Source organism: Rhinolophus sinicus, chromosome 17 (assembly GCF_057876585.1).
Source record: "Rhinolophus sinicus isolate RSI-liver-muscle chromosome 17, RSI-T2T, whole genome shotgun sequence".
NCBI lineage: Eukaryota > Metazoa > Chordata > Mammalia > Chiroptera > Rhinolophidae > Rhinolophus > Rhinolophus sinicus.
In genome coordinates, this window is record NC_142517.1 from 6,439,832 (window position 1) to 6,453,442 (window position 13,611).

The 13,611-nt window shown below is 43.3% G+C and overlaps 1 protein-coding gene across 4 annotated transcripts in view; it reads left to right on the top strand.

The window, feature by feature from the left end:
- Nucleotides 1-13,611, top strand: part of KCNJ6 (potassium inwardly rectifying channel subfamily J member 6) — a 237,937-nt gene that overhangs the window by 58,870 nt on the left and 165,456 nt on the right. For all 4 annotated transcript variants that reach the window (XM_074325378.2, XM_074325384.2, XM_019730320.3 and 1 more), the window contains exon 2: nucleotides 12,620-12,671. Coding sequence is in view for 3 of the 4 variants with exons in the window: in XM_074325384.2 (XP_074181485.1) it covers nucleotides 12,647-12,671 (25 nt within the window). In the remaining variant the exon portion in view is untranslated. The remainder of the gene's footprint in view (nucleotides 1-12,619; nucleotides 12,672-13,611) is intronic.

Consider the following 13,611-nt stretch of genomic DNA (forward strand, 5'->3'; position numbering starts at 1 on the left):
GAGATTTATTTTTAAATGCAGGGAGTCTGAAGACCTTCAAAAAATGATGCTTGGGCACCCCCACCCCGTGCTTCTGGCCATGGCTCCCAACTGGTGGAGAAAGCACCATCCCTCCCCGTTGCCTTCTGTTGTCTTCAGAGACAGGGAGGGAGCAGCTGCTGCCTGTCAGAGATGGGCTCCCAGCCATGCTTGGCCAATAGCCCACCTTGCACCTAATGGTGGCAGGAGTCAGTTTTCCTTTCTTACTATTGATAAATATCAAACAATTAGGAGGCACTAACTTGTCAGTGAGCAGCCCATTATTGGGAATACATGGTTCTGAGAGATTCTCCACATGTGAACGGGAAGGGCTTCATGGCTTGGCAGCACCCAGAGGGCCGTATGAACACAGCACCTGGTTATGCAATGGCTGGTCCACAGGGACAGAGGGTCCCCAGCAGATGCCATCCCTCTCGACTTCTGCCTTTTGAATTTTTAGGTCTCCTAAAACATAAGGAAAGCTATTTTTTTCTGCTCCACTTAATTTTTTTTGTCACAAAACTGCTTAAATTATACAAACGATGCAAACCCATTTTCAGTGACACAGACTCAGAATGTCAACCATCCTTCTCTCTCCTCTGGTTTTCTGTAGGAAGGTCCCAGGGATAGAGAGACCAGAGCAAGGTGAGGGACATGGTAATTCTCCAAGAGGAAAGAAAGCGTTCTAATCGAAAGGCTTATGAGAATGTAAAGTCCGTTTCTCTCCTTCCTTTAAAGCCCTGGAGTATGACAGCCACATCTCACTCCAAAACTCCTGTGAACTACATTCTACTGCAGTGCGAGTGAGGGCAGCTCACAGTGGTGGGGTGCAGAGGGTGGCACAAATCGGAAAAAGAGGAAAAATAAAAATGGATAGAGGAAACAAACAGAAAGAGAAAAAAACAAGATTTTTATTTTAGTGTAATTCCATTGTGGTCAGAAAGCATAATCTGTGTGATTTCAGTTCTTTTAAGGTTGTTGAGGTCTATTTTATGGTCTGTCTTGGTATTTATTCTGTGGACACCTGAAAAGGATGTGTGTTCTGCTGTGGCTAGGGTGGAGTGATCTATTAATGTTGATACGGTCCTGCTGGTTGATGGTGTTGCTGAGTTCTTCTGTCCTTGCTGATTTTCTCTCTAGTTGTTCTAGCAACAGTTGGAATGGGCATGCTTAAGCTTTCAATTATATTTGTAGGTTTGGGTATTTCTCCTTTCAATTCTATTGGGTTTGGCTTCACATATTTTGCATCTCTGTTGTTTGGTGCATATATTTAGGATTGCTAGGTATTCTTGGTTGGTTTGACCCTTTATCATTATGTAATGTTTCTCTCCATCCCTGATATTTTCTTTGCTCTGAAGTCTATTTTATATAATATAGCCACACCAGCTTTCTTTTGATTAATGTTCGTGTGATATATTTTTTCCATTCTTTTACTTTCAAGCTACCTATATCATTACAGGAAATGTAAAGTCTTCTGTATTTACCAATATATTTGCTCTTTCCATGTCCTTTCTCCCTTTATGAGGTACTAAAAATCCTTATTTTATTATTTTCTCTTTGTGTAATAACTTCGTTTCACCATGCCTTGGGTGTGAGTCCGCTCTTTTTTTCCTTCACCTAAGAATGTCATCACTCCCCCTTAATTCATGCTGGAATAGAATTCCCGGTTGGTGGTTCCTTTCCTTCAGTAATTGAAAAATATTGTGCTATGTCCTTCTGCCTCCATGGTTTCTGATGAAAAGTCCAGTGTCATTTGAATTATTTTTCCCCTATTGCTAATGTATCGTTGCTCTGGATGCTTTCAAGATTTTTCTCATTTTCAGAAGTTTGATTATGATGGGTCTTTGTGTGGTTTTCTTTAGATTTACCCTGTATAAGATTCACTCAGGTTCTTGAATCTGTAGATTAATTTTTTATAAAATTTGGGAACTTTTCAGCCATTATTCTTTTGAATACCTTTTCAATCTCACGCGTTTTCTCCTCTCCTCCTGGTGCTCGATGACATGAATGTTAGATCTTTTGTTACAGCCCCACATGTTCCTAAGGCCGTGTTCATTTCTTTTTCAGTCTATGTTCTATCGATTCCGATTCAATAATTTCTATTATTCTGTCCTCAAATTCACTGCTTCTTTCCTGTGTCCCCTCCATTCTGCTGCTGACCCCACTCATTAAGATTTTTATTTCAGCTATTGTAATTCTTAGTTCTAAAATTTCCGTTTGGTTCTTATCTACACCTCCTAAAATAATAATCTGAGGTTTATTATTTCTTTGCTGAGACTTTTGTTTAAATTTGTTTCAGTTATGTTTGTGATTGCTTGTTGAAACATTTTTATGATGACGGCTTTAAAATCCTCAGATAATTCTAAAATCTGTGTCATGTCAATGTTGGTGTCTGTCTTTTCTCATTCAGTTTGATCTCATTCAGATTCTTGTTGTGACAAGTGAACTTTTTCATTGGAAGCTAGACTTTTGGGGTCTTATGTTATAAGACTTTATAAGACTATATCTCATTTAAATCTTGTATTATAGCAGGCCTGCTCTGACACCACTCTGGTGAGTGAGGGAGGCACCATCTCATTACTGCCTAGTGGGACATCCGTCTCCATTGACACCGGGGTGAGGACATTGACATCCTCATAACCACTGGGTGGCAATGAGAGTTCAGGCTCCCCACTGGGCCTCCAGTGATAGGACCGTGGCTGGAACAAGGGAGCGCCTCATTAATGCTTCCCATGTGGTCTCCACTACACTTTGGGGGGGGCGGCATCGTTACTGCTGAGTGTAGCAGAAGTCCTGACCCTGCACTAGCATTCTTCTATCGGTACCCCAGTGGGGATGGGGAGGGCTCCTTCCTTACTGCTCAATCCGGAGAGAAGTCCAGGCTCTCCATGGGTCTCAGTGAGGGAGGCTCATTATACCTCAACATGGAGAGGAATCTGGTCTCCTCACCCTGCCTTCTCTGACACCACCTGGGCAGGCGGCTTGAGGTGCTTTGATATCGCCTGACGAGGGTGGGAGTCTAGGCTCCCTTCTCATCATCTGCTCTTGGGGTAGGGTTGCAGTTTTTTCTGCAATGTTTGGTTGGAGTAGAGTGGTTCTGGTCTCTAAGATTTCTGTCTTTCAAGGCTGTCTCTTTCCTGGTTAGCTGGCTAGAGAGGGCTGACTTTTCTTGGGGCATTTTTGTCTTTACCCATTGATAATTTCCAAATTGCCAGTTTCTCCAGTATCCAGTCTGAGATATAAGAAGAAAAAAATATATGGGAAATTCACCACCATGCTATTCCTCAGGCCCTAAGGTCTCTGGCCCATCTGCCTCTTCTCTCCACTTTTCATGTTTGTTTTCTATGTAATGTCCAGGGATTTTTAGTAGTACTTAGTGGGAGGAATAGAAAAAAGTACATCTATTCCATCTTTCCAGGAACTCAAATCAGGAAATTAATTATAAATAAAGACAGGGAAGAGACAAAAGAACAACAGAAAAAGGAGCTTACAATGGCGTTTCCTTGTTTTCCTTTCTTCTCAAAGATCTCTGCAGCTGAGAATCAGTTGTGAGGTACCTAATGAAGGGGTGACTTTTCTCTTCTTTCCCTCCTCTGCCCAAACAGAAGTTCAAGCTGAAAACACGTGGCAAAAAAACACAAGAAAATGATATGATTTCTATCAATAAATGTTCCTCATTCTCCAGCCCAGTAAATGTCACATTTGGTTATGAAACTGAATTTTGCAAAATAACATTTTTAAAAATATTCCTCCAACTTAGTATCTTTTTTATAACTATTGACACAGATGAGAGGTTGAAAAATTATATCTCCTTGTCCCCTACACCCTTTCTTCCACACATAAGTAACAGGCTGACTTCCTGGGTGATTGCAATAGCTGGGGCTCTCCATGGCCCTTTTAGCTCCCCTGTGGCCCATATTAGCAGGGATGGTGTTCTGTTTTGAGAACAAGCATTCACACCACTTCCCTGGATGCTGACAGCCCAAGAGTGGCCTGGCTTGGGAAGGTACTGTTACTGTGCTCCACTGGGTTCCCCATCTGATGGAGGAATTTCTGCTTGGATTATCTACTATTGGGCAAGTTAGTCTTCGATTTTAGCATTGGATTAATCTCCTGTCAAAAAAAACAAACAAACAAACAAAACAAAAAAACAACGGATCGTGGCCCTCCCAAAGGAGGTGCATTATCATAGCCTCACAAAGCTGAGCAATGAACGACCGAACGAGTGAATCTCTTGCTCTTCACTACAACCCATCCAGTTCTTGAGGGAGCACAAGACAGATCATCTCACACAGCACAGCACGGCCCTAGGAGAGGAAGCTGGCTCCTGTGGAAACTATAGGCAGAAGTTAAAAGCCAAGCAAGTCTGGAGCATTGAGCAGTTGCTTTCTCTGGGGAACCAGGAGCCTCCACAGCACCGTTGCACAGGGCTCCCTAACACAACATTAGACAAACACAAGTGTTGTAGTGAAAATAGCAAGCTCTCCACTGGACTTGAGTGACGCCTTCAAACAGGGTCAACCTGTCAGGTGATTTTTTTCTAAATATTCCTTAGATGTCAAAGTAACTAACCGGTTACTAGTTACGTTGCCAGTTCATCCCTATCATCCTTCCCACTTTGCCTCCACCGCTACCCTCACCACCTGCTTCTGATTAAATAATAATAAAAACATACTCCATATAAATAAAAACAAAAAGAGTTGGGGTTTTCTTCCCTTGAACTATGACCATATCCCTGAAACAATTTTAAAGGGTTTTTACAAATCATTTCATTGCACCACTTTCTGGAGCAGAAATCCTTCTGGAACATTCTGGACAAATGGTCAGCCGTGTCAGAAAACTCACGACTGCTCCAAGAAACCCTATTCATTCTATTCATTCTTCAGTGTTGTTTGGAGATTCTGTTTCTTTTTCTTTGGAAACAAAGAGATAATTATTTTTCAGTTTTCCACTTGTTCCTAAAGTTGTCATGACTTTAAAGTTGCCTCTGGCTTGTTCTGTAACTTTGGAAGTTATGGCTCCGGGAATGAGAAGTCCTAAGACAGACGTATGCACAGATGCTGGGGTGCAGAGAAAATGGTCACGGGGAAAAGGGTACCCAGGGACCATGTGAAATAAGAAGTCAAATCTGAGCTGAGTCCCAGAAGACAAGTAGGAGTTCACTTTGCAGGCAAAGAAAGCAGAAAGGGATGAACCAATGCAATGTGTTCGGGTACTGAAAGGGGCTCGTTTGGCTGTGCCACAGTTTAGAACCGAGGTGTGACGGGAAATGGTCCTGGGAAGGCCGGTGAAAGCTAGATCTTGACATTCTATGGAATGGGGCAGAGCTGGGAGTACAGAGCAGCTACTGGATGGCTCAGTGTGCCCAGAGCTTGGATCGTGGGCAACCTGAAAAAAAAAACAGGAAAAAAAAGGTGGGGGAAGAAAAGAAACAATATGGCATCTGCTCCCTGTCTTCTTGTGAACAGAGACAGTTTAGCAAGATTTGTGCCTCAGATGAAGGCAGGTGGGAGAGGCATCAACCATTGTAAGGTTTAGGATTCCTGGAAGATAGCCCTGGAGACAAGGCAAGAGCCTCCGAGAGCTGCTGGTCCAAAAGAAAGCAATAGGTTGTGTGAAGGAGACCACGGGGAGAGTCCCTGTGCTTCCGAGACTCAGCCCTTTGCAGTGGCGTCCTGGGGAGCCCTAGGCAGACCTAGCACAGATGCCGCCTGGGAGCACGAGTGCCCACTGATGGCTGGCAGCAGCGTAAAGGCTCTGAGTGCTTCAGCCGCCCAGACGTCTTCCGTGCCTCTCTGCAGTCTAGCTCAGTGTTTTCTTTAAAAGAAATTTCTTGATGTAACATTGGTGATAATGCTTGTCCTATATTTTATGATATTTCCCGGAGCTCTAGGAAAGAGGAATGGCTTGTTCATCAATATTCTGAGAAACCAACCACCCTGGGCTTTCAGGAAATGTTGCCTGGATATCGATGACGGAGTCTAGACTGTGGCCACAGGGCTGCCAGCAGGGCAGGACTCATGCAGAGGTGGGCTTGGGAGAAACTCTGCCACCACGGGGCCCAGCAGTTTTCTCTTAGCCCTGCAACCCGTTGCTCTAGGGAAGACAAGTTCATGTGCTCAAGGAAGCACCCAGCTCCATGCTCCAAACCTTGCCGGCCACTGAGACTCACCCTGAAGCACAGGTGAACTGAGGTGATGTCGGTATAAGCAGAACCCGAATCTAATCTAATTCCTTTTTGGAAGACATCCGAATGCCTCAGGGTCTTAGGACCATCCCTCGTCTGGTCCACAGAGCCGCACCAAGGGCGTCACCCAGAACCCAGCAGGGTGACATGTACATGGGACCTTAGGAAGGGTGTCTGAGTGAGGCAGGGGCTCTCAGCCTTTTGCAAAGGAGGTTCTATCACCAAGAGCATCCTGTGTGGCCTGCCCAGTAAGAATTTTATCTTCTTCTTCAAACATGCCCCTTCAGATTTTTTTTTGCCCCAAATGATGAAAACTTTAAATCACTTCGGGAGTCTTTAGCTGAGTAAATCAGGATAAAAACGTAATCTCCTATGTGAAATGGTATCACCTTCTGATGGACACGTTTTTAATTCTTCAAAATGCCATGACCCTTAGCTTCCAGGAGATAGTGTGCGCTCTGTGCTTCTCCAAGATGCTCACACAGGTTCAGGCCTTGGTCCCCTCCCCCCTCCCACAGCTTCAAACATCCCAAGGCCAGCCTCGGTCTCCCTCCTGACAGACTCAGCCTGATGCCCTGGCCCTCCATGTTTATGCCCTAACTTTTTAAGCCAGTCCCCTGCTGTTCTTCTCACACTTGGCCTCAGGTCACCTGCCACCTGCTGTTCCTCAGACCAAGGTTCCCCACCTGTAGTCATACTGTTCCCCGTCGGGAATATTCTGCCTTGCTCCTTCTCTCCCCCCATCAATCTTCTTCCCTTCTTGACACGTTGACGTTCTTCCTCTGTGAAGCCTCCTATGGTTCCATGAGGTAGAACTTTCATGAGTTTGACACCCAGCTCTACTCCTTACCAGCTGTGCGACCTGGGGCGATTTGCTCAACCTCTCTGTGCCTCAATTTTTCCATCTGCAAGGTGGGGATGGCAGCAGCTATTTCATAGGGTCGTTGTGAGAATTAAATGAGATTGTCTAGTAATGCATGTCACATAGTGCCAGGCTATAATAAATGTGAAATAAATGTTAGGGGTTACTATTTTTGTACGTCCCAAACCACACTGGAATGCTGGCCACTTATTTCTGTTAGGAAAAAATGCTAATTTGTGGCTCTTAAATCCTCCTGCCTGCAGCAACTCAAAGCAATATATATGTGGTACCATATTATAAGAACATTTATTTGATTGGCTAGCTGAGAGTGTGACATTTCTTTTTAAATCAGTCCTCAGGTGACCTGCTGTGGTATCATGTCAGGAAAGAGGAAGTGGGCCGCAGCTGGCACATTTGTAGAGAACCCTAAGAACAAGGGGGCAGATTTGAGGGCCGCTGTTTCAACCTGGAGATGAGGTCCAATTGAGGATACCAGGTCATAAAATAGCATTATGATTTCTCACTTTATATAAATGTTTCTTTAAATGGTTGTAACTTGAAAAAAAATCACAGTTTTCTGGTGAATATAAGCACACAGTTCAGAACGATAAAAATATCTGAGCTGGAAATATGACTGGTTTGAAATGTATCAACTATGATGAGTTTCCCTTAAAGAACTACTTCTGGAAAGCAGAAAGGAAGGCATCACCACTGCCAAACATGTAGACCTCACTCAGGTCCGCTGACCCCTGTGCACTGTGTGTGAGGGGGCCCAGCTGAGAAGCACCGCCTCCCCCAGAAGCTTGGCGTTCATGAGTCTCTCTCTCTCTCTCTCTCTCTCTCGCTCTCTCTCGCTCTCTCTCCCTCCCCCTCTCCCTCCCTGCCTCATAGTGTATTAGTCCTAGCGCTGAGCTATAGTCAGACTCTGCTATAATCACCTTCATTAAAAACCCCTCTATCATTTCAGACAGTCAGAGAGAAGGATATATCTGGCATGGTTCCAGTAGAAAACCACACTCTCCTTAGCTGAAATACAAGTGTGGGTATAAATCATACACACACACACACACACACACACACACACACACACACACACACACACCAAGCAAACCACGGAGCTTTTATTTACATTCCCAGGTGTGGTAGAGAGAATACAGTCAGACAAAAACAAAATTAAATACTCACTGACCCTGATGGTCAATGCCTAAGGAGTTTGGTATGATTTTAACAAGACACTTACGATTTTTTTTTCAGTATCTGTGGGCATGTTTTGCTCAAACACATCATCATGATTCCCCCCAATTTTAAATGTTTCTGTTTTTCTATTAAATGTGTAGAAACACAATTGTAAAAGGAGCGTCTCCTAGGGCAAAAGAACCCAGGTCTTCCAAGAGGCATGCCAAGGTTCTGGAACCTTGGATTGTGGTAGAGGATGTTAGAAATGGGGGTGGGGGTATGTGGTCACCAGCTGTTGACACGCATGATGGGTAATACCGTGGGAGATGGGCAGCCTTAGTGGCAGAGACGTCCGGTCTACCATGTACTATCTCACAGCCATTATGGTTGTGTCGATGGGAGCCGCCAGTGAGGCTATTGGGCGGCAAGACGTGGCTTTTCCAGGGGTCCTGGAGTCCCTTATCTCCATAGCAAATTATGGATGTGATACAGGACAAATTTGAGCATCAGCATTTTTAGAAATAAAAGTCAGAAAGATGGTCAGGAAGAATAGTGGTGTCCAGCGGCATTCTTAGGGATGGATTTGGGGAACAGAAGGAGGAAATGGAAAGTGAAGTATCTAGGGAGAAGGCACAGTGGTTGCCAAGGCAGGAAGGCAGCTCTAACTTAGAGTGAGTGGAGAGCCTAGAAGCATCTGGCAACCAGGCCTGGCTGAAAGACAAGGGTTGCATGCTCATTTGTTAGAGGGGGACTGAAGGATTTTGAGCAGGGGGTGCCTGGGTCAAGTTTGCACTTTAGATGGACTCCCCAGGTATTGTTTCAAGACAAACCCTCAGTGCTGCAGGTGAGACTGGAGGCAGCTGGAAGCCACATTTATGGTCCCTTTAAGAGGCAACAGCTAAGGAAGGTCAGATTTAATACATGAAATATCATGCGTAAGGAATAAAGAAGAGGCAGCGGTTTCCACGTTTCTAGCTTAGGCATAATGTGGGTGGTAATCCCATAAGCCAAAGACAGAGAGTGGAAAAGAAGCCCAAGTGTGAGGGGCAGGGTGGGGTGGGGAGCCCTGGGGAGGAGGACTGGGGAGTAGAGAGTAGCTTTGACCGTGTTGGTTTGGAACATGCATTGAACATCTGGACGGGACTGTCTAGTAGAAAGTCGGAGTTCGATGGGGAGATCAGAGCGGGATAAATACAGTTGGAGGTCATCAGCCATTTGTGGAAATCAGGGATATTGCTGAGAAGGAGATTGCTTGAACAAAGATACAAAGAAGGCAAACACAGCACCGGGATTGTTGTATAAGGAATCGTGTCTCGATACATTCACGTATGGTGGACCTTGAGGTTTCAGGGCAGTAGACGTTATTGACAAGGGGAAGAGACCGGCTTGATGTAAATTCCTTTCCTGGCAGCAGAAGTTTTGCCAACTGCATCACTCTGGGGCTGGACTTGATGTGCTCTAGAAGAGTTTCTTCCAGGATAAATATGCTACCATTCTAAGTCCCTGCCCAGGGTTGTAAATCTTATAACTAGTAATTTTACTTTGGAGGAAACCCTTGACTTTAGAAAAAGGAGAATTTGCTTGGGATGGAGAATGGAATGTCAGTGCCTTATGGGGATACATGCCAGGCAAACCTCAACTTTCTGATGATGAGGGAAGGACATAGGAGTTTAAAGACCCATAGAATAACTAAAGTACTTACACAGAAACATATGTCATGATTTCCACCGTAAGTTAAGATATAGATGAGTCAAACTGGGAGAGCTAAATTTAAGATTGTTAAGGGTCCTACCCCATCGATGTCTGAAGTTTCCGTTTAACTACAGAGAAGGGAAAAGGGCTGATGCAGGTCATATTTGATATCCAACACATCTGAATAGAATAGCTGCAAGGACCACAAAGCAACAAGACTGGGATAAAAAAAGATGGCGGGGTCCTTGGTCACAAGAGGTAAAGTGGTGACACACAGGTGGACAGGCCAATGTGACAGGGCTTTGTAAGGATAGAATGCCTGGAATCTGGGAGCCTGTGGTTTGGGGAGTCTCACCACTGCGGCCGTCAAAGGAGAGCCAAGGTGAAGAGGTCAGTGATCCAGAGACTGACGGGAGGTACAGAGCCAGATAATGAAGGCAGAACAAGTCACAGACCAGGAAACAGGAGAGAGCGAGTAAGAGGGGCCGAACCCACAGCAGAGGCCTAAGAGGTGAAGTGAAGCATCAACAACAGAGCGGGCAGAGACAGAACGAGTTTCCTACAGGTCAAGGATGAGCTTCACTGAGTTCTCACCACGGAATTGCTTCCATGTGTGAATTGCAAACCACTAGGGTCAACCTGTCTGGGAAGCAGCCTCTGTGCACACTCCGTGGACCAGTGTTGGGGTGACAGCTTCTTCTCTGCCTGTCTTATTTGTCTCTACTACACGACACTCTTAGCCTCTCCAATAGCCGGGCTATTTCTCTGCATCTCGATTTAAACTACACGGCAGCCTAATATCACAGGTTAAGTGCCACCACGGGTAGGATGGTGGATTATGCTCCCTTAACACCTCTGTTCTCAAGGGCAATGATTCGTTTAAGTAAGAGGCACTGCCCTGATTTCATTGCTATGAATACAGGGCTTGTGAAAATCAAGCATCTACTTGTGATGCAAAATGCTGTTTGTTGACACGCAAAGTAGACTCTTAGTGGCACTAGAAGGGTGAATAGTGATTTCGGGTACTGTACTTCAGCACCTGAACCATAACACATCAACTCAAGTGCTAGCCAAGCAGCTGTGATGTGCTCGGCATTGTACAACAGCTGTGGCGAAAAATAAGTGCCACCTTTGGCTTCTAAGAACTGAAACTGTTGATGGCAGGGAGATGGAGCATTGCAACAGGACACTAAGAGTCAACGACGTACTGATTACACGTGAAGGAATGGTCTGATTGACCATAAAGAAAAGGTCAGAGAAAGGAAAATGACAGTATGAAACAACAAGATACCACTTTTTGCCTATCAGTTCAGCGTGGATTGAGGAGGGATGTGTGCTAATGCCATTGACAAATTCACAGGAATGTGAGGAAACAAACACTTTATACACTATCAGACCCAACCTTCGTGGGGGACAAGCGTCAAAATTCTTAATAGTCATAGTGTTTGAGCTTCCCTTACCTAACCCTAATTATCCTCAGTAGTTAAGGACGAGGACACCAAGAGGCGAGTTCCAGAATGCTCATCACGGCATTTTATAGTCGTGGAACATTGTAAGCAAATTAAATGGAATTTGGTTAAGGAAATTATGGCATAACCCATGACAAATGCTGTGCAATCATTAAAAAATGATGATGTATTCTAAGCTTATTGACATAGAAAGATGGAGGATATGGTATTAAGTGAAAGACCAACTTACAGCATTGTATGTAGCATATGGACATTTATATTTATAGAACTGTGATCATATTTCCATATTTGTATATATTCACAGGTATAGAAAAGGAAATAAAAAGGTGTTCACCAAAATATGATAGTGCTTTCCTCTATGGGTGGTACTAGGAAAGCACTATATTTTCTGATTTATAATTTTTCAATATTTTCTGAGTTTTTAAATATTGAGCATGTATTAGTTTCATAATCAGAAAAAGAAAAAGTCTTCAAAAAAGAAAAATAATAGTGGCCAATAGTTCAGTTGCTGTACATGTCAGAAAATTAAAGAAACATGAGGAAATTGAAGAGAACTTTTCAGTAGAGGTGACCATTATTCTTAATATCCCCAAAGTAATTTTTTAATTAGGACAGATGCAATTTCTGTATGTATCATTCTGGCTCTAAGCTCAGTGGGTTATAACCTATATTCCAGTAGAAACAAAATGTTTTCATCCCCAAATAGATAAGGTTATAAACCCATCAAAAGTGATGACTTTGAAAAGCTTCCAGGACCTCAAAAAAGTAAGACAAAGAAAAATGTATGAACCCTATTTAGCTTTTAGGGAAAAAAGAAGCCAAATGACTTCAAAAATACCAGCTCCAAAAATACCAGAAAAGCTTCAACAGGAGAAAATAGAGAGGAGAGGATTGGCATGTGGATGTCAGAACTCCAGTGTCAAAGAGGTTCTAGAAACTGGTCGTGCGTCACCAATTATATATATCCAAGATCAGTGTGACAGACGCTCATTTCCAAGAGCAGTGCAAGTTTTTTAATGTCCTAGAAAATCTCTTTTCAGTGACTAACTGATCGTATAGCTATAATGTGAGATTTTTTAATTCATTTTATCGTTGGTGACCAAATTTTCACATAGGAAAAAGAAGAGCGAGAGCTAGAGCTGTAAGAGACCCATCATGTTCATTCATAGCTAAGATGTGCCTTCTACATAAATCGTCTTTTCTTCTCACCCCCAGGAAAAGCACAAAGAAGAAACTACAAGAATGGCCAAGTTGACAGAATCCATGAGTGAGTAACTTGAAATTTATTCTTTGCTTTTGGTTTGGAATGGAAAACCACACAGTCTCGCAAAAACCACATCCCTTGCGATTATGTGTTTTCCGCTTTCGATAGCTAAAGTCTATTTGACACATATCTACTATGTTGATGTTACATCATGTGTTGTTCAAAATCCATCTTGCGTGAGGTTAAGTTCTGCGCTGAAATTGTTGCTGAATGCATGGAGCTGAAAATCAAAATGGATTTTATTTGTAGCACTGCACTGGGGATCAAGATCCACAATTATTTCAACTTGATTTTTAGGAGCTTTAGTCCAAGTCAGCTGAAGGTTTATGCGTAGATACTGCATCGGCTGGATAATCTAAAGAGAAGAAAGAATGGTTTGATTGTTAAACCTTTCAGGTGTAGTTCAGAAACTTCAGACAGAACTGTTAAAAAATGGAGTGCTTGAGATATAAATAGCTTGCAATGATTTAGGTTCGGAATAGATGAGTGGTGTAATGCTCTAAGCTCTTAAGCTACACAAACAGAATATACATTTTTAAGAAGTAGAGTTAATTAAAATAAATCCTCCAGCAAAATGAGAAATGCAATTTCTTTGTTGAAGTTTAAATATTAAAGACCAAGTGGATCTGAAATAAACAGACAATGCAGGGTTCGTTCCCTTTGAAAATATGCATTGTTCCTGGCGATAGATTTCATATCTAAAGTAACAAGGGACGCTTACAAACACTTCTCCATTATCATTAGGGCCATGCACACCTAACTAAATTTGGTCTACAAAATTCACCATTAATCTCGCCCACATTTATTGGCCCCTGCTTCCCTTCCACTATTCCTCAAATCATGAAACTATTGAAATACAAGTGTTCTTTTGTAGCATCGTTGATGAACACTTACCCCAAAGGTCTGCCATCCAGCCCAAGAAAAGATACTGTTAAAAAGTTAT